Source organism: Ursus americanus, chromosome 12 (assembly GCF_024610735.1).
Source record: "Ursus americanus isolate L20-20 chromosome 12, mUrsAme1.1.p, whole genome shotgun sequence".
Classification (NCBI taxonomy): Eukaryota; Metazoa; Chordata; class Mammalia; order Carnivora; family Ursidae; genus Ursus; species Ursus americanus.
In genome coordinates, this window is record NC_142138.1 from 65043717 (window position 1) to 65066955 (window position 23239).

At 38.6% G+C, this 23239-nt stretch overlaps 1 protein-coding gene across 1 annotated transcript in view; it reads right to left on the reverse strand.

Annotated features, from left to right (window-relative positions):
* SPAG17 (sperm associated antigen 17) overlaps positions 1-23239 on the reverse strand; it is a 212056-nt gene that overhangs the window by 12980 nt on the left and 175837 nt on the right. The window contains exons 33-44 of the mRNA XM_087866202.1: positions 19861-20049; positions 18009-18154; positions 17583-17713; positions 15352-15479; positions 12889-13071; positions 11811-11924; positions 11240-11285; positions 9037-9136; positions 8767-8814; positions 6098-6197; positions 5251-5353; positions 3041-3169 (exon numbers count right to left, since the gene is read on the reverse strand). Of these exons, the coding sequence (XP_087722328.1) occupies positions 3041-3169; positions 5251-5353; positions 6098-6197; positions 8767-8814; positions 9037-9136; positions 11240-11285; positions 11811-11924; positions 12889-13071; positions 15352-15479; positions 17583-17713; positions 18009-18154; positions 19861-20049 (1417 nt within the window). The remainder of the gene's footprint in view (positions 1-3040; positions 3170-5250; positions 5354-6097; positions 6198-8766; positions 8815-9036; positions 9137-11239; positions 11286-11810; positions 11925-12888; positions 13072-15351; positions 15480-17582; positions 17714-18008; positions 18155-19860; positions 20050-23239) is intronic.

Here is a 23239-nt window from a genome sequence, read left to right on the forward strand (position 1 = left end):
ATTCCCTGGATTCCCCAGAGATCTTGACACCCCCGGTGGACTTCCAGTTCACCTCTTGGTGACATCACCTGACAACCCACCCAACACCCTGAGCTCTCTGAGTCTCCATCACCTTGTTTCTTCCTCTCTGCTTCTTCTCCACCCAGAAACTCCCATGACCGAATCTCGACCTCGCCAAGGCCAATAATGTTACCACTTTCAGAATCTGTTTCCACTTTCCTCTCTAGGTCATGACCTCCTAATCTTCTAGCTCATTACTCCATGGTATCTAGCACACATTTGACCTTGCTGAGACCTCTAATGAACTGACACTGTCACTTGAGACTATTGGTCACCCCCTTCCTGTTCTGCTTTCCTGTTTCTCTGGAATGGACTTTCTATCCTTATACCCGCTCCTCCCCCATCAGATTCGCTCATCTGCCCCATACCAAACATGCAAACCCACCTGCCATTGTATCCGCATTCCTTCCCTCTCCTGTCACTGTGGATGAGGGGGCCCTGTTTCTATCCAAGATCAACTCTGCCACTCAGGGGTTGCTCCAAATGTCCTGTCCTCTCACCTTCTATAGTACTTTGATCTCCTGCAAGTAGGCCCCCTCCTCCTGCATTGTAAGTTCTCTCTTGCTACTGAATTATTGTTTGCAAATCAACATCCTCCCGTATGTCTAATTTTTTTTTTACATCTCTCCCTTGGTCACACATCTTCCTCCAGCAGCAATGCCATTTCTCTCTTCTTTTCAGCAAAACTCTTGGGGGAAGGTGTGTGTTCCTGCTGCTGGCTCCTCTTCAGCCGTTCTGGACATAGCCCACAGCCCACGTCAGTTGGCTTCAGGCTCCGCCATGCCCTGAGAGAGCGCTTGTCAAAATCACCAGCAATCTCCATCTTACCCAGTCCGTGGTTATTCCACATCTTGCTGGGCCTTCCGGGGCCCTTGGATCCACTGGAAACACTGATTTTCATGCTCCTGTTTTTCTCCTACCTCACTGGCTTCTTCTTCTTAAGTAGCCTTTTGTGGCCCCTCTTCCGCCTGATCTTTACATTCCAGAGTTTGCCTTAGGGCCATGGTCCTCAGAGTGTGACCCTATACCAGCATCATCGGCACCACCTGAACCTTGTTACAACTACACATTCTCAGCCTCACCCCGGGTCACGCGGTACTTACCCTGGGAAGCACCCTTGGTTTCTCTTCTTCCTCAGCCCCACATCCAGTGGACGACCAGTGAATCCCGCTGGCTCTCCCTCCAGAATACGTGGTTCCAGTTAATTTGCTCCCCACCTTCTCCACCTCCACTGAGCTGGCCAGGTCTCTGCTGGGGCTCACATGTCCTGCCTCAGTGGCTTCCTCCCCCACCACGGTTTCCACTTGTCCGCTCCCCCTTTCCTCACCATGTGCTATTATCCACACAGCTACTGGGGTGATCTTTTAAAAATATAAATTAGTCGGGGGCGCCTGGGTGGCACAGCGGTTGGGCGTCTGCCTTCGGCTCAGGGCGTGATCCCGGTGCTGCGGGATCGAGCCCCACATCGGGCTCCTCTGCTGTGAGCCTGCTTCTCCCTCTCCCACTCCCCCTGCTTGTGTTCCCTCTCTCGCTGGCTGTCTCTATCTCTGTTGAATAAATAAATAAAATCTTAAAAAAATAATAATAAATAAATAAAAATATAAATTAGTCTTGTACCTACCCTGTTCAAAACCTTCCCGTGGTGTTTGAATAAAAACTACACATAGACTAAAACCCACAACTCCCTAAGTGGCATCACACAGTCTTATCTCTACCCCTCCCTCTGACTTCACCTTCCTTTGCTTCTTCCTTTGTTCATTTTCTTCTAGCTAAATGCCCATTTTTCTGCTTCTTCTCCCCTAAAGGTCTTCATACTTGCTGTTCCCGCTACTTGCACCATTCCCCTCCCCCAGTGTTTGCATGGCTGGCTCCTTCTCGTCATTCTGTCTAAGCGTGGATGTCCTTTCCCAGAAGGCCTTCTCATCCCCTAATGAAATGCCATCCTCTTCCCAAGACACTCACCATACATTATATATGGTTTCACTCTGTGCTAAGCAACCTGAATTTATCTAATTCATTTGTTTAGTTATTTATTGTCTAGGTCTGCCAATGTAGGCACAGCTCTATAAGACTTTAGCTTCTTAACTATTGCATTTCTGGGCCTAGAACATGCCTGGTGCACAGTAGGCATTGAACAAATTATCCACTAAATGAATAAACTTTAGACAAGAAATAACTTTAAAATCAGGAAGGCAAAAGGCAAATCCCTTAAGTCACCCAAAAATGTGGCAAGATGCTCCCCTGTAAGAGGTAACTAACGCCTATTGGCCGACTCCCAGCTCACTTTCAATACGGACCATGTCCACAGGCATCAAAAAGTGCAAATTCACCTACGTGATTTAAATTACTCTGTTTTTCTTTTTTCTGACCAACCATAAAGTTGAATTAACTTCAGTGAAATCAGTGTAATGTGATTCCCCTGTGCTACAATTACTTTGTATTATTCCAAACTTTAATTTCCACTACCTCGATGAGATGATGGGCTGCATACAGTAGAGACAACCCTGTTTCTCTTCTAGCACCTGCACATCAAAATACTGAAATGGCAGGTAAATCTGAGACCAACTACCGAATTACTGGCTCCTGCAAAAAAGCTACCAGGTTCCTGATCTTTAGTAAATAAAGCAAACTCTCAGATCCATGAGGGATAAAATCAAATGAGGCAATAAATTAATTAAAATAAAATAAATAAAATAATAATATAAAATAAAGAAATAGAATACAATAACAATCTAGAAAAACATATTTGCCATTTTTTCCTTTCAATCTGGGACTTGCAGTCATTCTCAAAATATTTTTTGAGATACTCTGATGTGCTAAGAAGCCTATGAAGTTCTTTAGCTCCAGGATCTGTGACCCTTTAGAATTGTTTCTATAACTGCCAACCACACACTCAGCTCCCACTACCATCTTCCCTAGTCCAAAAGGACATAATGTTCAGTTTTGAGAAAGAATAGGATAAAGCGAATGACTACCATACCTTTGGTAGGTTTTTCTAAATTTTCAGTTTGGTTCTGGCCAGCAGCCTCCTTGATATTCACAACATTCTTCAGTTTTGGAAGACCCAGTGGGGATTGTGGGGATTCCTCTTCTGAACCTGGCTGGCAATCTAGAAAGCCCCAAACAAATATTATAAAGTGATACTCTGGACGATGATACAAGAACTACTGATGTTTTTATTCTTCTTTGCAATGAGCAAGGTGCTCCCCCACCTCTGCCTTTAGAAAGATCAAATGGAAGGAGGCCAGGCAGAGTGAGAGGCTCTGCATTATATGATGCCGTGTTTGCCACTAACGAACAGGATAGTGTCGGCAAAGAACACACTCCCCTGGAGTTAGCTGGTTCTACAAGATAACACAATAGTTCTCTTGGTTGGGTTATGAAGCGGAGACCAAGTAATTTAGCCCACTCTCACCTAGCAAGAGTAACTGAGATGTGATTTTTTAAAAAAAAAGTCTCCAATCTTAAATCCATTCGTTATTATGTCGATGTAGCTCTTTATTAAAATATATCTAAGAAGTACAACGTGAAAAAAATTTAAAATAAATCTATCAAGGACAGCCTGGGTGGCTCAGTTGGTTGAGTGTCCCACTCTTGAATTCGGCTCAGGTAATGATCTCAGGGTCCTGGGATCGAGCCCAAAGTCCGGGCTTAGAGGGGAATCTACTTCAGGATTCTCTCTCTCCCTCTCCCCCTCCCCCTGCTCTCTCTCAAATAAGTAAATCTTTAAAAAACATAAATCTATCAAGGACTGGGGTTGCAAATACATTTCAACTTGTATGTGGGCCACCCTGGCTGAATGGTGGTGGCTGCCTGGAGAATTGTTGAGAAACCTGTGGCATCACCTCCTTTCAAGGGAACACTAGGCTGCATTGATTAGACTTGTCTGCCTGGGAGCACACGGGCACCAGCACCATCAAACTTCATCTCTAATTTCTCCCATCTTGTGTCTAAGTCATTGTTCCAGCCTTACTCTTTGCAAACTCTGCGGTAATCAGATGTTTTCTTTGGCTACTCATTCCAGGCAGCTGAGCCTCTGTATTGTATTGTGCAGTAGAAAACTCCTCTATCTGGAGAGTTTAACTACCTAGTTTATTAAAGAGAAGTATTAAATTCCATTTCATCCCTAAATTCTCCAACATGCATCTCTTGAAATGGAGACATTGTTCTATACATCCGTAATACCGTCATTACACCCAAGAAAACCCAAAGATATTCCACAATGCCCTCAACTATATAGTCCTCTATTCAAACCTGTGTAGTTGCTCCAAAATATCTTTCATAGCTGTTTATCTTCTCAATTCAGCATCCAAATTTATGTGTTCCATGTCGTTTATATGCCTCTTTAGTCTCTCTCTCTCTTTCTGAAAAAGATTTATCTATCCATTTGAGAGAGAGAGAGAGAGAGTGAGCAGGAGGAGGGGCAGAGAAATCCTCAAGCAGACTCCCCGCTGAGCAGGGAGCCCGCTGTGGTGATTTAACCCTGAGATCATGACCTGAGCTAAAATCGTCAGCTGCTGAACTGACTGAGCCACCCAGGTGACCCTAGTCTCTTTTACTATAGAACAATCATCCCATTTTTTTTTTCTTTTAATGCCATTGACTTTTTTGAAGAGTTCAGGACAGTTATTTCATAGAATGTCTACATTCTAGATTTGTCTGATTGTTTCCTCTTGGTTAAACTCAAGTTAAGGATTTTGGGCAAGAATTCTACATAGGTCCTAGACACTTCATGATGCGTTATATGAGAAAACACCTAATGCTAGGTTGTCACAATTGGTAGAAACTTGATCACTTGGTTAAGCTGGAAAATGCCATCACTCTCCATTGTAAAGACTCATTTTCCTCCTTATAATTAGGTATTATGTGAGGTGACAACTTGAGCTTGCATTTTTGCCCTGTTCTCCACCAACCTTTCATTACTCCCTTGATTGTAAATTAGTCAGGTCTTCTAAATGTTTTTAGGTGAATTTTAAGCATACAGGATGAAACTAAATTTTATTTATATCTTGATTTCCTCAACTCAGCCAAATTTGTAATATACAAGTCACAATAGGTTATGACACTAGCTAGTACTGAGACAAAAGGTGGTAGGAACTGGTTATGTCTTCAGACATCTTTGTTAGGTCTTTGTTAGGCATTCTTCATTTAAGCACATTTACAGTAATAACAGCTACATGAACACATTACCTGGATGAAGATCGGATGTATTCTCAAGAGTTGTTTTGCTTGCATCTTCCTCTTTCTTTGTAAAAGGAGGCAAGTTTTTAGAAAGGGTGTCCAGATAATTAAACTGAAAGGAAAAACCAAAAGACTTACTTCAGACTTAATGCAAGCCAGGAAGACAATCACCACAAGCACATCAAGTTGATAAGCAATGATGAAAGAAATTTTTTTTCTTAGGCTCTGAAAAGAAAGTTTGCAAACTAAAAGTTTTTCAAGAGACTGTTTAACTCAGTTCTAGATTTTGTCAAACTGTCGTAACTTCCTGTAACTTCTTCTCAGGCAGCTTTTGGTTAATAATAGCATCTGGAACATTCATAGCAATACAGGGAGCTCAAAACACATGAGAATATTCACTTTGCTTGAGAGTTTCAAGGTTTCCTAGAAAAGGAGTGCTCTGTCTCCACGGGCTTCCAAGAACTTGTAATAATTTAGGGCTATTTCAGCAGCAGAACGGTGCAGAAATTTTAATGGAATAAAAACTTCAAAATGGAATCTGTAAGAGGGTAAAAACAGGGAGAATTTGACCCAAACCGGGGCTTAGAATAGATGGTAGAGGGTAATTAATAGTGACAATGCAAGGCAGAGACGTGGAGTGGTAGTAATGCATTGGCAGCGAACTTCTCCTTAGGTGCAAGACCTGAAATTAGTTTTCCCTCATATGCTTGTGAGGACATGGATTTGATGAAAGGTAAAGTCAGTTGGGCTGATGCAGGCAAGAAACATCAGGAAAAGTTGACTACATAATGACATATGCATTGTATCAACTTTTGTAAAGACTCTTATTCAATTGTTGTTAATTACATTCAGTTACCTGAGACCGACAGAAGTTGCTCAATTCAGATGTGAAGTAGGGTGATATTACTTTGTTTCTAATTTCCGTTAAGTAGTTTTGTGTGTTTTCAATTTCCTTCCTGGTTGATATTTCCATAATGATAAAAAGAAGACACAGAATTTTAGCTTTAAATACCACAGAAAATGGAATCACCAACCATAAAACTGATAAGAATTAACTCATCAGATTTTTTTTTTTGTCAGTTTCTTTGGTTCATTTTCTGCTCCTTCTGGAATCAGTCACATTTCCTACTTCAGAAATCAGACTTTCCTTTAAGATAGGAAATGATGATGCCAGGTGGCAGTGTGTTTTTACAGTTGATCTCAGAAGACTAAAACCCACTTGGTTGACCTTTTTTGCATGTTTTCAATTCTCTGAGGTTTAAATGCCAGTTTGATTCTACTAATTTCTATAATTTCAGTAGCAGGGGTAACAAAAGCTAAAACCCAAACCTAAGGAATGGTTTAGGACTAGTATGATCAGTGATTACAAAGTAAAATAAGAGCAATCATGATAACCCTGCTAGTTGTCTTTCCAATATCAAAACCCTATATTGGGGAGGGGATACACCAGCTAAAAACTCCACTTTCCAGCCTTTCCTATATACAGGGAAGGCCAATGACAAGAAACTGAAGCCAATGGGTAAGACTCCAGATAGCCTTTAAAGAGGGCTGACACAGCAGAGAGGCTTTCCCTTTGTCCTTGTCTCATCTCTTTTCCTACTTCCTGAATTATGGATGAAATGGACACAGCTGCAGCAGTGACTTTGCAACTATGAGGTAAACTTGAGGATGGACACGATGTGCTAGGAATGATGGAACAGATAAAAAGAAGAAATCTGAGTTCCTGACAATGTTGTAGTGCTGCTTACCATGGACTGCCCACTTCTGACTTCTTTTGCATCAGGAAAGGTACACTTCTTTCTTGTGAAAGCACTGACTTGGGGGATTGTCTGTTCAATGTAGCTGAACCTAATCTCATTTGAGATAGTTCTCATTTTTAGGTTCTTATTACATGCCAGATATTTTACCAAGCGCTTTACACATCTACTCTTACACTAACTCTATGAGTTACTACTGTTATCCCCATTTTACTGCTCAAAATATCAAGGTGTAGAAAAGATAAGTAACCAACCTTAAATCACATAACTAATAAGAGGTGAAGTCTGAATTAAAACCTGGGTTGCTTGCCCAGGATCTTGATAAGTGCATATGCTAGTCAGCTGTTAGTCACCCAGCGTGTGAGCTGAAAGATACCTCAGGTATTAGATGGCCCAGTGGTCCTCATTTTACAGAGAAGCAAACTGAACTCCTGAGGTAAATTTTACTGAACTAAAACAACCAGCTGGCATCATTGAGCTGTAAGTAATCAAACTGGAACTGACTCTAGGTCTGCTGGCTCTGAGACCAGTGCCCTTTCTCTTATACTAGCTGGCCTGTCAGAAAATACTGGCCAAATCAAAATATCATCTTACTTAAACAATTTTAGTTTCCTATTAAAATATCTTCTCACTATTGCCTCACCTGATTCATTCCTGTCTATGGCAGTGTGGCCTATTGCCTACACCCTCTTAGAGCTGTTCTCACAAAATAAATCTCCCAGGTGATAAATCTGAATTCCTCTTTTCATTCTCCTTTCCAATCCCTCCACAGGGACACTTGTTGATCACCCTCCATTTCCCGGAAACTCTCTCATTTCTTAACCCTCCCCAGATCCGTTTCTGGGCTACCAACACTTCTCTTTCTATGACACAAATCTAATTAAGCATTTTACTTTCTTCTTCAAAAACTTTCGTTGGCTTGCCATTATCTTCCTGTAGGTTAACATCTGAAATTGTGAATGTTTCAAAAATTTTAAAAATGTAAATGGATAACACATGCACGTAATTCAGAAAGTATTAAAGAGTATGTAATAAAAAGGAAGTCTGCATCCCACACTGTCCCCCAAACCTCTCTATCTCCTTCCCCGTGGGTAATCGTTGTCGCCAGTCTCTTAAAACTCCTTCCAGGGATATTCTACGAGACAATACATACCTTCTAGTTTGACCTTGAATATAGGGGTGGCCCATAAGATGGAGGATTCTATCTCACTACTTCTCCCCCACATTCTACAAGGTAACCCAGACATTTTTATGAAGAAGAATCTTCATCTTTCCTGCAGTCATTTTGGAGAGGAGCTGTGCAAATGTGTGCAACAGTACCATATGCACTACTATATACTCGGTAAATGTATCTGGCTTCCTTTCCTGACAGGGTGGTATCCTCAGCTAGGAATGAAAGGAAACCAAAGCACATAATCCTTAGAGCACATTCCTCATCTGAATTATAAGAACCCTGAAGGTTTATGACTAGGCTCTGCGTTAAGTTCTAGGATACTTATCAGTATATTAGAATTACCAGGGCACAGAGAGTACCCGAGAACTTTCTTGTTTAGGAGAAGGAGTGGATCTATGTAATGGTCAAACAGGCTTCCTCTAGAGATAGTGACATCTTCACTCATAAGCTGAGTAAGCACTTGGCAAAAATGTAGAAGAGATTCAAATAACAGCGGAAAGCCTAGATGGTAGGACCTTTCAACCTGTCCCATATCCATGATTCCACAAAACTGGGCCTTTTCATATGCTTATGTATACTTCAAGACAGAATTACCTCTTTTGTTGCAACTTTTCTTTCCAGTGTTTTGCTTGTGTTGTATACCTGGGGAAAAGGAAAGGAAAGTATGATGGAAAAGGGCAATGCTCTCAGCTTACAAACAATACAGGATAAACCTCCACTGTATGATAAATCGTTAATAGTGTAGGAGGTGAGAGGCTGAGAATTCATTGATGTTGTCACCCAGAGTTAGAACACCGTGTCTCTCCATTTCCTCAATCACTGTATGCTTCACACTAATTGGAACTCATTATGGGATCAGCTTACCTCCATTTCTTTTCAAAGAAACCTGAACCAAATGTTTCTGGCAGATGTTCTGGAGGAGCAGGCAAAGATCGCTTGAATAAATCCATTAGGTGGGCTGCAACTTTAAAAAGAGACACATTTAACTTTTATCCTCAAATTTTTGATGGCATAGTGCATAGTCAGTGCCCGATTACTCCTTGAGAGGGTTTCTAAGAGCCTATATTTAATCTATCAAGTGTTTTCTAGAATTTCCATGACCAAGCTGTAATATACCAGTAAACCAGACCACTTTTAGGAAATGCCCTATGAGAGAACACACATCTTATTGTCAAAATGTAAAATGTAGTGACCTCTCTCATTTATCCCCAGCGTTAGGGGAATCAGTGTTTTACCTAACTGAATTTCTTCCTATCTGAAACACCAAAACTTAAAAAAAAAATTAACCATTTTGTTGAAACTGTTTTTCTAAAAAAAGAAAGATCTAAGGATATGAACATAACACAATAGTTATTTGATAATTTGGGTGGTTATTCTGAGCCTATTCTTAGAACATGGTCTCAGCGGGATGTTAACAAAGATCTGAAAAAATTAAAAAGATTCTATGTTTTATGGGTATATGATCTTGGAAAACACTGATTTATACAAGGTTAAATATGTTTTGTTGCTGTAGGACTTAGTTCATTTACACTGTGGCTCTCTAAGAAATAAGGCAATATACAGGATTATCCAAACTTATTTTATCATAAAATTCATTTTTGGTCCAGCCATTTCATAAACTAGTGTTTTGGGAAATACTCTGGGGAGCATTGACTTAAAATTGCCATTATTAATATTTCAAGGGCAGCTGTGAATATGCAAAACCCGGTTTGACTCTTGCATCTGTTTGTTTGTATGTTTGAAAAATATATTTAGTTCATCCTTCATTATCAGGCAGCCTGCCCATTTACCTCTATGGGGATTGATCCCTCATGCCACAGGTTACAAATTCAAATGCTACAAGGTACAGATCCCAGATAAAGTATAGGGCATCTAGTTAAATTTAAACTTCAGATGAGCAACAAATAATTTTTTAGTGTAAGTATGTCCCAAATCTAACATGGAATAACCTTATGCTGAAAGGTTACTTGTTTATCTGAAATTCAAATTTAACTGAGCCTTCTGTATTTTTATTTGCTAAATTGACAATCTTGGTATAACAGGCTACCCAGGTGACAGAGTGACAACAGAGTGGCAACTGAGGGTTGTGATCGATTCTTTTGTTCATGGTCATTCTAAAAGGGCAGCTGTTAATCATCTTTAGCCAAACGTCACTATGGGGTAATGTCCCATTTCGAGAGACAGAAAATTCAGATAAACAAAAATAACCGTACAAGCCAACACTGTGAGGGACACATAAAACACATCTGTGGGCTAAATGAAGCCTATGCCTGCCAGTTTCTGACCTTTGTCATACGACCAAAATAGAAAGGGAAAAGGTGACTAATATAACAAAATAAAGATTATTTTAAAAAAAAGGAAAAAAAAAAAAAGAAAATCCCAAACCACCAAATTCTTCCCTGCTTTCTGCTGTGAACTATGAAATCATATAACTAAGTTTGCTGGGGCTATATATTCCCCAAATGAATATGCTTTGAATGAGGATATTTTCTTAGACTGCTTGAACTATATATATATATATGCATATTTTAAACTATATATATGCATATTTTAAAATATGCAAAATTGAACTATATATATATAGTTTTATATATAGAGAGAAATATATATATTTGCATATTTTAAAATATGCAAAATTAATACTATGGACTGTTATATATATATATATATATATATATATACCAGTGCAAAGTTTGGGTGGTAACTGTAGTTGTTCAAAAGTTCTGTGTGGGGGGGAGGGGAGTGTTGGCTGGTTGATTGTGTCCCACTTGTATCCTAGCTATATTGGAAATACAAGCTGAGGTTAACCTAAACTTCAAAAGTCAACTGTTTTCATTCAACAAATCAAAGTTAAAAATAAATTAGAGGCAGTCATGGTTTTCAGGGATCCTACAATTTAGGCAGAAAAAATATGTAAATAAATCATTACAATACAACATGGCCAATATGGCAACAGAAATATGTATGTGGCACTTTGCTATCAGATGAAGGAATGACCGAGAAGTGAATTTAAGATTTTTAAATATTTTGCAGAAAAATATTAAAGTTAAAATATTAAAGTAGTTACCTTCAGTTACATGACTTGTTGTAGTTTCTTCCATTTTAGGGAATGACTGAAACGAAGATAGAATTTGTTAATGATGATGATTATATTACATACAAATTCACTTGCTTAAAAGCATTCTTCATGTGCTCAAATTGATATTTTATGGAAACTACTATAAAATAGTTTTTTTAATGCCAATACAAAATTTATTAGATTTTTTTAGCCATTCCTTTCACTTAACAGATTTTTTAAGATGCAAATCATTTTAAGTTGTAGAAATTCCTTTTCCTTCCTTCTTCCTATTTCATTCATTAATTCATTCAGTATTTCTGTGAAATCAGTTTCTCAGAAGACAATATAAACTTTTATTTAAGAGCCTTCAGAATTATTTATGATTTAAGGAAGAGCTTAAAAAGCATTTGGAAAATTCAGTACACGAGGAATCAGATTTCCCCAGAAATAAGAAATTAAAAGGAGGGAGCAAATGCTCCTTAGAAGTGGCAGAAACAGCTTTAGTTGGGATATTTTGTCTGGAGACACCAATATTGAAACAACAGCAAACATATTGGTACATAAAACATTTCTTTTTCACCATAACTAGCTTGAGGAGATCTGCAGCGTTGCCCCTCTCCTCCTCAGTTCTGGAATCTTTAACGGTCATTTCCTGTAGCTTGTCTTCTTTCTTTAGAATATGGTTTATATAATCCTAAATCAGCAGAATAAAATAGGTCAATAAAAAACAGAAATAAGGTAGAAAGAGACACCAAAAACAGTCGACATCAACTTGAAATACTACAAAAAGAGTAAGACTATGTAAGTTTGCAATGGTCAACAAACCAGGTACTGGTCAAGTAATCTGGAAAACCTTTTCCTTAATTATATTAATTGGCAAAGACCTGAAAAGTCCAAAGGCAAAGCTTTGAGGGCCAAAAGATATTAGAACTGCATGAAGACCCCAGAGAGGCCCGGCTTCTAACTCTATGCTCCAGTGTCCTCATCAATAAAATGTACAGACTTGGGTTAGATGGTTTCTAGAGTTCTCTCCAGGGATAGTCTTTATGATTCCATCTATGAATGTAAGTTTAGCCTTTGTCCACGCCTTTGCTTCCAAGAGAAATATACTTTACTTTTTCCATAAGTATCTATTTTCATAAAGAACTGGTCCCCTGCTCTATGCCAGGTGCTGGGTATATAACTGTAAACAAAAAACACACGATCTTGTTCTGAGACAGTTAACAAAGAAGACAGTGAGATCTTACAGATACAGCTTATACAATTGACTGTATGTTTACAAATTCTTAGACCATTTCCAAAATCCAACAATGCTTTTCTTCCATGGACAAGTATCAGATTAATAAACAGCTCTACCTTTTTCCAGAGGTCATTAAACCAGTTTCCCATACAGTAAGAAAGAAGGAGGACTCTGTATAGCAATCACATGTAAAATTATGTGTTTTCAATGTCTCAGGGCCTCAATACTTCCTATACCTTATGGGAACCATTAAGTATTTTCTACTTCTCAACCTCCTACCCTCTGGAAAATTGACATTCGTGCGTTGCATTAGATAAATATTGGTAGAATTACATAATTTCAGGTTCCTCCAAGAAACCAAGAGGAATAATTGTCCTGTTCCTGATTCTTCTGGGTCAGGTTACCCGAATTCCATTACCTTAAGGGAAATCTGCAACTTCAATTTCACCTCATCGTTTATGACCTCGTGCTGGATGAACTGGCGCATCTGTAGCACTTTGGGGCTCTTGAGTAGAGAGGCTGAGGCACTTACTAGCTGTTTGGACCCAAAGTCAAGGCCCTTCCAAATCTGAGTGCCAAATGGAGGTCCGGGAGTTTTTTTCTGTTAACAAAACAAAGCAAAACAACCATCGAAAAGAAAAGAAAAGAAAAGAAAAGAAAAGAAAAGAAAAGAAAAGAAAAGAAAAGAAAAGAAAAGAAAAGAAAAGAATGTTTGAACATTAATTTTATTTATTTATCTGTTTATTTATTATTTTTAAATTTATTTAAATTTATTTTTTTTTACTGAGCCCTTATTTACGTAGATACTATGCTAGGAACCAATTGTTAGGGAATACAATAGCAAAAAAAAAAATCTCTGCTCCCCCAAAGTTTCTCAAATATAAGGAAAATTGGTAATAGAACTGGGTAAGTTCCCTTTTTATAGGAATCTGGATATTTTAAAATCCTGCTGCATTATGTCTCACTGGATAGCGTTTAGGGGAGTAGTAAGCAATGTGGTATCATGGAAATGTAGCTACACTTACGCCAAATGCATGTGACTATTGCTTACTACCCACAAGTAGCCCAAGACAGTTGGAATAAGCAGTCTTTAACTTTCTGTTTTCATGTTCATTTTGCCCTAGGGAGATTGAGAGAAAATCATCCCATGGATTTGGGTGGTCTTTGAGCTCACTCTAGATTAAGCATGCTTTCAGAGTCTTTCCAAGGGCTCTTGGGCACAAATGTCCCCCTCAGGGTGGACTCACATCTTTATGTTTTCCTTGTAACCGATTTTTAGGAGTAGTGTGCTTTGATGCCCTATGTCCTGCAGAGTGTCTGATGTGTTTCATTGTTAGCTGCTCTTCAGTGTCTGATGCTTGGTCAGTGATAACCACTCAGACGTTTGCCTGGGCAGGGCCACTGCTACTGGGCATAGAAGGTCAGAGCTATAGGAGTTGCAGGGGAAGAGACTGAACTTCCTTCATTAAGCTTAGATGTGGCATATTATTGGTCATGAAGCACTACTTTCAACTTGGTTATAGCCTTAGTGAACCATTTGGTGTGGGCTTTTTATTTTTCAGATAAGGAAGTAGAGAGCCAATGTGGCTTGTCCCAAATCCCACATTAATAATTGGTAAGCTCAGGACTAGAATTCAGATCACCTTCTTTCACCATGTTGGTTACAGTCACCAAGTTCAAATATAGGACTAAGGTCTTTGTTATCTTTTTTTTTTTTTGAAGATTTTATTTATTTATTTGAGAGAGGGCTAGAGAGAGAGCACAAGAGGGGGTAGGGGTGGAGAGGGAGGGGGAAAAGGAGGATCCTCACTGAGCAGCACCCTGGGATCATGACCTGAGCCGAAGGCAAACTCTTTTTTTTTTTTTTTTTTTTTAAGATTTTATTTATTTATTTGACAGAGAGAGACAGCCAGAGTGAGAGGGAACACAAGCAGGGGGAGTGGGAGAGGAAGAAGCAGGCTCTTAGTGGAGGAGGCTGATGTGGGGCTCGAACCCAGAACGCTGGGATCACGCCCTGAGCCAAAGGCAGACGCTTAACCGCTGTGCCACCCAGGAGCCCCCGAAGGCAAACTCTTAACCAACTGAGCCACCCAGGTGCTCCAAGGTCTTTGTTATCTTAAATGTTCATTATCTGTGCCCTTGTTATTACCAGATTATTTGGGGGAGCAAACTTCATTATACATCAAAAACATTATCCTCCCTACCTAACACTAGTATGTCTCTCTGATCATATTATCAATGTCTTCATTGATTTAATAATTTAACATCTGACAATATGCTGGACATATTACACAAATTGCTTGCAAATTGAAATGTCAAATCTTGCACGATGCAGGACTTCATGATTCTTGCTTAAGATATTTTCTTCCATTCTTTAAAAAAACTTTAGGTGCGTCTTCTCTAATCTGACATAATTACAATGTTTACTTTTTAACATTGTAGTTGCAAATCCTTTGTATAATCCTTCACATTATTCTTACATGTTTCAGTCTTTGCATTAGTAAATTAGGGGAGAAAGGGAGTGTGAAAGACCTAAATTGTGTGTTAAAACTGACAGATAAGTAATGAGAGAAGGGAAGATTTATGTATTGCTTAATATTAGTAATTCCATGACAGGAGAGGTAGAACATGCATTACTCAGAGTGGTTGGTTATTTGAGCCTGCAACATCGGCGAAAAGAAATAAAACTGAGATTTAGCTAGTCAGGTATATGTCTCTAAAATCTACAAATGTTAAAGTCTTCAAATATAAAACTCCTGAGCCCATTAACAATTTACATAAGAATGAAAATATGTGAATATATAGGAGAAGATCCGAGACTCCAATATATTGATGGATGGATATGCAAGTGTAGTGACCTTCCAGAAGAAAAAATTTCTACCTCAATGGAGGGAAATGTCTCCCATGACCTTGACTGGAGATTAAGAGGAACAATTGTATCTAATTCTTTCTTCATTAGCCATGGTGATGCTTCATGAAGAGGGCGAAGGACAGTGATGCTCAGGGTGCCTGGTTCAAAGAGAGTTATCCGAGGATTATTTCTCTAGCAAAAAGATTCTGAGAAATTCAATAGGTTTTCACTAAATTCAACAAACAGTTTTTTAAAAAGATTTATTTATTTATTTATTTATTTATTTATTTATTTATTTGAGAGAGAGAGAGAGAGAGCGAGCACATGCAAGTGACAGGAAGGGCAGAGAGAATCTCAAGCAGACTCCGCACTGAGCGTGGAGCCCCCAACAGGGCTCTATCTCACAACCCATGGGATCATGACCTGAGAAGAAACCAAGAGTCCGACACTTAACCGACTGAGCCAACCAGATGCCCCTCAACAAACAACTTTCTGATAAGCAAGACACAGTGACTGCACTTAAGAACCTTATGATCTAACAAGAAAAGTAAGGTTTTTAGCCACTGTAACACCTAGAGACTAGGTTTAGATTGCCCAGAATTATTAACTGATGCCTTACCACCCTTCAAAAACCACATCCAAGTCTTGTCGGTTCACTTGAGCTCATCCGCTGACCTACCTTGGATCATTTGCCTCTGAGAGACCCTGTTCTGGGCTACAGGAACAACCAGCTTTTCTACCCAGACCTACTGCATGAATGAATCCCACTAGCAGTCAAGAGTGACTGATTATGTTATACTATGATTTAAATAATTCTTTGCCCACTGCTCACGGGAGAAAAATGAGCCCTCAGTGTTTTCTCATCCTGTCTCAATTCGCACCATTCCTCCTATGCATTGGCTACTTTGACCTTTTCCTCCCTGTTCTCCATGGCTTTTTGCTTTCTGCTCTGTACTGTCTCTTCCAAGAAAGCTTTCCCTCCTATTTTAATCAACAGCTACTTATCCACCAGTTCTTAGCTCCAGTGTCTCCAGGGAAGCCTTCTAGACTACATTGGGTTCCTGCTCTCTTGGAACCATATTCTTTTCCTTCAAAGACCTTATCCTAATTGATAATCATATAATCACAGTTACTGTGTGCTGTATAATTAATGCTTCTCTCTCTCATTAAACTCTAAGCTCTATGAAGGCAGGATCCATGCTGTTTTAGCTCACTACTGTATTCCCAATGCCCAGCCAGTGTGTTTGGCACATTGTAGGTTATCAAGTAGATGCTAGTTAAATAACTAACAAGGCCATTTGCACTGAATTCTCCTATAGTTCTACACATGCACTGCACAACCAGAGCTCCCCACTCTAAAAATTCACAAAGAGCAACATGCACATGTGAATGGATACACTAAAAGATACACTCAGTGTGCAGAGATGCAGGCATATTCATAAATAAGTGTAAAGTATATCCCACCAACCAGAGAACAGATAAAAAACGAACATACATAAACCTAGACGTAAAACATCGGTTTCATAGACAGATGACATCCAGGGTTATGTCTATGTTCAAATACACATATGACACACACTGATGATTCTTTCTTTTTTTTTTAAAGTTTCTTTTTAAAGTAATCTCTGCACTCAATGTGGGGCTCAAACTCACAATCTCAAGATTGAGAGTTGCATGCTCCACCAACTGAGCCAGCCGGGTGCTCCTGATGACTCTTTCTTAATGCATTATGTGTCTCTAATCTTTAGCCACACACTGATTTCTTTAAAATTGATGAGAATAATATAAACACACAATGAATATAATTATATATAACTTATCTCATATTTCAGGTTGGCTTTCTAACTCACACATCAAACATATTTTCTTTTCTTATTATACTAAATTCATCAAGGCAACACCTTCGAAATGACAGAAAAAATGAACTTACAAGGAATATCTCACTTTTCTTTTTTTCCCTACTAAGATGAAAGGAACACATAAATAGAATCATAGCTACATACCTAACATATCTAAAGACAGAGTCAAATCTGCTTACACGTAGGAAAGGGACTCATGCACAGTTTACATAGGCTGATGCTCAGATAAAGTTTGGAAGGAACATAAGTAACTGTAGACACAGGTTGACATGGCCAGGTGGCTAGTGGAGTTGAAAAGTGAGCAAAAGGAAGAAAATAGAGTTGACACGGGGGTAGGCTGCATAAAGAGGCTGGGAGCTGGTAAGCGGACACAGTGACTTCCAGACATTCTGGGTTCCCTACCTGGCTGTTCCTGTACTGGCTCCTGGAGAACTACAGTAGATGGTTCTCCATATGCCAAGGATAGGTATTCTTCTATGTCACTGTCGCGAAGAAGTTCCACTCCTGATCCATCAGCATAAATGACAAAAAACCTATTTGAAGCAATAAAATCAAATCACTTGAAGTATTAAAATGCTCTTTAAGCTTGGAATTTAAAATAAAAGTCAGTGGTGCTTGGGTGGCTCAGTTGGTTAAGTGTCTGCCTTCAGCTCAGGTCATGATCTCAGGGTCCTGGGATTGAGCCCCGAGTTGGGCTCCCTGCTCAGCTGGGGAGTCTGCTTCTCCCTCTCCCTCTGCCCCTCCCCCAGCTCTCTCTGTCTCTCTCTCAAATAAATGAATAAAACCTTAAAACAAATTAAAGTCATGGTATTATTTTTATCATATTACCTGGGCACGTGTTCACCATAGATTTGCAGATGATTCTTATAAAGATGAGTAGACGATAAATTATCATAGCCTTCAGCTTTTTCACTTAAATCCTCTTCCAGATTGTTTTCAGGTACCACAGTTGATATGCTGCCATCAGCCATAACCTAAGGGGCAAAGTATATAAGCAACTAAAAGAAAAGAAATGTCATGAGCTTCGTTTTCCATTTGAGAAAGCATGTGATTTTTTGGTATATTCAGAAAATCAGGGATATTTATTTTCAAGGTAATATTCACTGAGTACATTTGGCATTAATAAAAGTGAAAACCCAGTAGCACATCTCTACTTACAAACCACGCCTCAACTGTGAAGACAAACTGGAAGACAAACCAGAATGTACTCCGAGGAAGGTGATAAGGATAGCAGGGGACTCAAAATCTTATCTTTTGAGCTTTAGTTCAAGGAACTGGGGATTTAAACATTGAGGAAAGGCTACTCATGTGATCGTTGTCTTGAAATATTAAGGAAGTGATAGTGGGGAGAAGTTTATATTCTCTGATCACAAATGCAGCATCAGGATTCACGACACTAAATCTGTAGTATCAGCGTGAGACGCAGTATCAGCGTGAGACGCAGTATCAGCGTGAGAAGAAATGTCCCAGCCATTACACTATTTAGATATGGCGTGGGTCTGTCCAGGAAAGAGTGTGGTTCAGGCTGAAAGACCACTGAAGGGAATGCCCAAGAAGAGCATCAGTGCCTAGAAGAATGCTTGGCCTGAATGTCCCATATGTTTAAACCTAGAGGGGTTGGGCTTTAAGGTTCAATTTCAGTTCAGTATAAATTAAGATTTGTTAGCAGCCTGAACTCATGCTGGGAAGAATCTCATTTACTGAGCATCAAAAGAACCAAGCAGGATCAGAGCTAGTTTGCGTACCAAACCAAAGCTGGGGACTCTGTGCTATGGTTCCAAATCTGAAAAATAACTTCACCACCTATTATCTGATACACAAACTTCTGCTGCTGGGTGAGGAGCGAAAACAAGGAGAAATGCTTAGAGCAGGGGTTGGCAAAACGTTTTTTGTCAAGGGCCAGGGAATAAATATTTTAGGATCTGTAGGCCACACAGTTTCTGTTGCAACTACTCATGTCTACCATTGTATGCAAAAGCAGCCAGAGACAAATGAGCAGGGCTGTGTTCCAATAAAACTATATCATGACATGGAGATCTGAATTTCCTGTAATTTTTATGTGTCATGAAATATTCTTCTCCTTTTGAGTTTTCCCAACCATTTAAAAATATAAAAGCCATTTTTAGCTCATGGGCCTGTATAAAGAGGTAGCCATGGTTTGCCAGCTTTTGGCCTGGGTGTAAGAGGATAGTTATGGTATTGAAGGACGGAGAAACAAAAGACAGAGCTCTACCATCTACTAGCTAAGCACTGCTCTCACCTCCCCATCTTCAACCCGACTAGAACCCTCACTACCTGATATTTCTCACCATGGATTCTCAGCCTTGTCGAGCAAACTCGATCTCACTTTAACTTGGATAGAGACCATTCATATTGTCATTTCTTTTTGTTGGCATTATTTTTAAATGTTTAGTAATGTTTCTTTCCTCCCATTGTAATTCTTTATTTGGCTTTATCATTTCTACCATCCCAACTGTTAGACTTTCTATCCCCTGGAAATACACTTGAGAAGCAAAGATATTGACATTCATTACTGCTTATGCAAAGTATTGGCAGTAAGTGTATAACTAATCCCAAGGCAGCTAACGTATAGGGCTTCATAGAAACTCTCTAGTGTGAAATACCTCAAAAAAAAAAAAAAAAGTACAGCCCCTCTCTCCATACTAATGATGCACTTTACCTGAAAGGTATTTCCCTCAGGATCCAGGACCTCACAGATAACCTCTGATGTGTGCTTCATGATATACCTGCTAGCTCTTAGCTGCACACGTTTTTGGAAAGGATGGTATATATCACTGCTTGATTCATGGCAATATGTAGCTGAGCAATCCCTATCAATGTGGAGGCAGCCTGTGTTTGCAGGTAATACCTGGAAGGGTAACAGAAAGAGAGAAGTTATTGAAAATGTCATGTTCAACATGAGGGATTTGGAAAATCATTTTTAGGAAAAAAAATTATACATAGATATCAGCCATAAGCTGTTTTTTTTCCAGGAAAAACAAACAAACATTACCTAAGAGAGGACATTAGCCTTGGGAAGGGGTCCCTGATAAAGAGGCAAACTGAATAATTAGGGTACAATTCCTTTTATGTCCTCATAATTTATCTACTCACTTTAATATTTTTTCTAAGTAATTGCCTTGTGCCTTCTTCTGTCAGATACTTAGTATAAAATAATAAAAATACACTTTAACTGAAGTAAACACACTCACCTCTATTAAAAATGTTTGGAATCCTTCATGTTCTTGGGCAAAAAGTATCTCGAACAGAGTCAGATGCTATGGGACAAATGTTTTTAAGAGCTCTTATTTGTCCCCATTCCTCTGGTGGCTGACTCTCAAGTATTAGCTTTCATGTAATGACTTAAGTATTAGCTTTCATGTAATTACTTCTGATACAGATAGACTCATTTTTGAGACATAAAATCCATTGAGTGGATTTTACTATGTTCAAAAACATGTGCAGAAGTTATCACTAATTTCAGAACATTTTCATCTTCCCAAAAAGAAACCCTGATGCCATGAGCAGTCACTCTGTATCACTCCTGCCCCTAGCCCCTGGCAACCAGTGATCAGCTATCTCTATGGATTTGAATATTCTAGACATTTCCTACAGATGGAAGTATGCAATACGAGGCCTTTTGTGTCTGGCTTCTTCCACTTAGCATAATATTTTCAAGATTCATCTGTGTTGTAGTGTGTATTCATACTTCATTCTTTTTCATGGATGAATAATATTCCATTGTGTAGATTTGTCAAATTTTGTTTATTTGTGAGTTGATGGACAGACGTGTTATTTTCCCAATCTTGCTATTATTAACAATGTTATCAACATCTATATACAAATTTTTGAGTGATGTATATATTAATTTCCCTCGGATATTCTACTAGGAGTGGAATTGGTGGGTCATATGATAACTCTATTTTTAACTTTTTGAGGAACTGCCAAAATGTTTTCCACAGTGATTGCACCATTATACATTCTTATCATCAGTATATGAGGGTTCCAATTTCTCCACATCCTCACTAACACTTATTACTTACTGTCTCTTTTTTGTTCTAGTCATTTTAGTGGGTGGGAAGTAATATCTCATAGTTTAATTTGCAATTCCCTAACGACTAATGACGTTGAGCATCTTTTCATGTGCTTATTTGTCATTTATGTAACTTCTTTGGAGAAATGTCTATTCAGATCCTTGCCCATTTAAAAAATTGGGTTATTAGTCTTCATTGTTGAATTGTAGTAGCTCCTTATATATTCTGGATACTAGACCATTATCATTTTTATGATTTACAAAGAATATCTTCCATTCTGTAGGTTAACTTTTCATTTTCTGGGTGGTATCCTTTAAAACACAAACTTTTCTCGTTTTGACAAAGTTTGAGCTTTTGGTGTTATCTAAGAAACTGTTGCCAGATTCAAGGACATGAAGATTTGCACTATGTTTTCTTCTAAGAGTTTGTTGTTTGAGCTTTAATAATTAAGTCCTTGCTGCTTTTGAGTTCATTTCTGTGTATAGTGTGAGATACAGGTCCACTGAATTAGCTTGGCATGCTTATAAAGAAATTTGTTGACCACAAGTTGATAATAAATGAACGCTTAGTTCTATTCTATTGATATGTATGCCTATCTTTATTCTAGTACCACACTGTTTTATTACTGTGGCTTTTAGTAAGTTTTGAAATCAGGAAGTGTGAGTCATCTAACTTTGTTCTTTTTCAAGATTATTTTGGCTATTCTGAGTACTTTGAATTTACATAAGAATTTTGGTATCAGCTTATCAATTTTTGCAGGAAGGCAGCTGGGATGTTAATAAAAGAATGTAGGGAGTACTGCCATCTTAATAATATTAAGTCTTCCATAAACTTAAAATGTGATGTTTTATATTTATTAGGTCTTCTTTAATTTCTTTCAGTAATATTTTGTGGTTTTCAGTGTCTAAGTCTTATTACATTTATTTCTAATTATTTTATTCCTTTTTTAATCCACATCACCTATTTCATCCATCCCCCACTCACTGCTCCTCTAGTAATCATGAGTTTATTGTCTATGGTTAGGGGTCTGTTTCTTGGCTTATCACTCTTTTTTCCCTCTTTGGATTTGTTTTGTTTCTTAAATTCCACATATGAGTGAAATCATATGGTATTTGTCTTTCTCTGACTGACTTATTTCACTTAGCATTATAATTATATGCTTTAGATCCATCCATGTTGCTGCAAATGGCAAGATTTCATTCTTTTTTTATGGCTGAGTAATATTTCATTACACACACACACACACACACACACACACACACACACACACTACATCTTCTTTATCCACTCATCTATCAAGGGACCCTTGAGCTGTTTTCCATAATTTAGAAATAATGCTGCAATAAAAACAGGGGTGCATATATCCTTCCAAACTAGGGGTTTTATATTCTTTGGATAAATACCCAGTAGTGTCATTACTGGATCATAGGGTAGTTCTATTTTTAACCATTTGAGAAACTCCATACTGTTTTCCAAAGTGGCTGCACCAGTTTGAATTTCCACAAACAGTGCAAAGGTTTCCTTTTTCTCTGCACCCTCACCAACACTTGTTGCTTCTTGTATTGTTTTTAGCCATTCTGACACGTGTGAGGTGAGATCTCATTGTAGTTTTGATTTGTATTTCCCTGATGACTAGTGATGTTGAACATCTTTTCATGTCTGCATGTCTTCTTTGGAAAAATGTTCCCATCTGCCCATTTTTTAATTGGATTATTTATTTTGTGTGTTTGTTAAGTTGTGTAAGTTCTTTATATATTTTGGATACTAGCCCTTTATCAGAGATATCATTTGCAAATATCTTCTCCCATTCAGTAGGTTTTCCTTTAGTTTTTTGTCTATTGTTTCCTTTACTGTGCAGAAGGAATTTTGATGTTGTCCCAACAGTTTATTTTTGCTTCTGTTTCCCTTGCTCCAGAAAACATATCTAAAAAAATATAACTACAGCCAGTGTCAGAGAAATCACTGCCTGTGCCCTCTTTTAGGATTTTTATGGTTTCAGGTCTCATATTTAGGTCTTTAATCCCT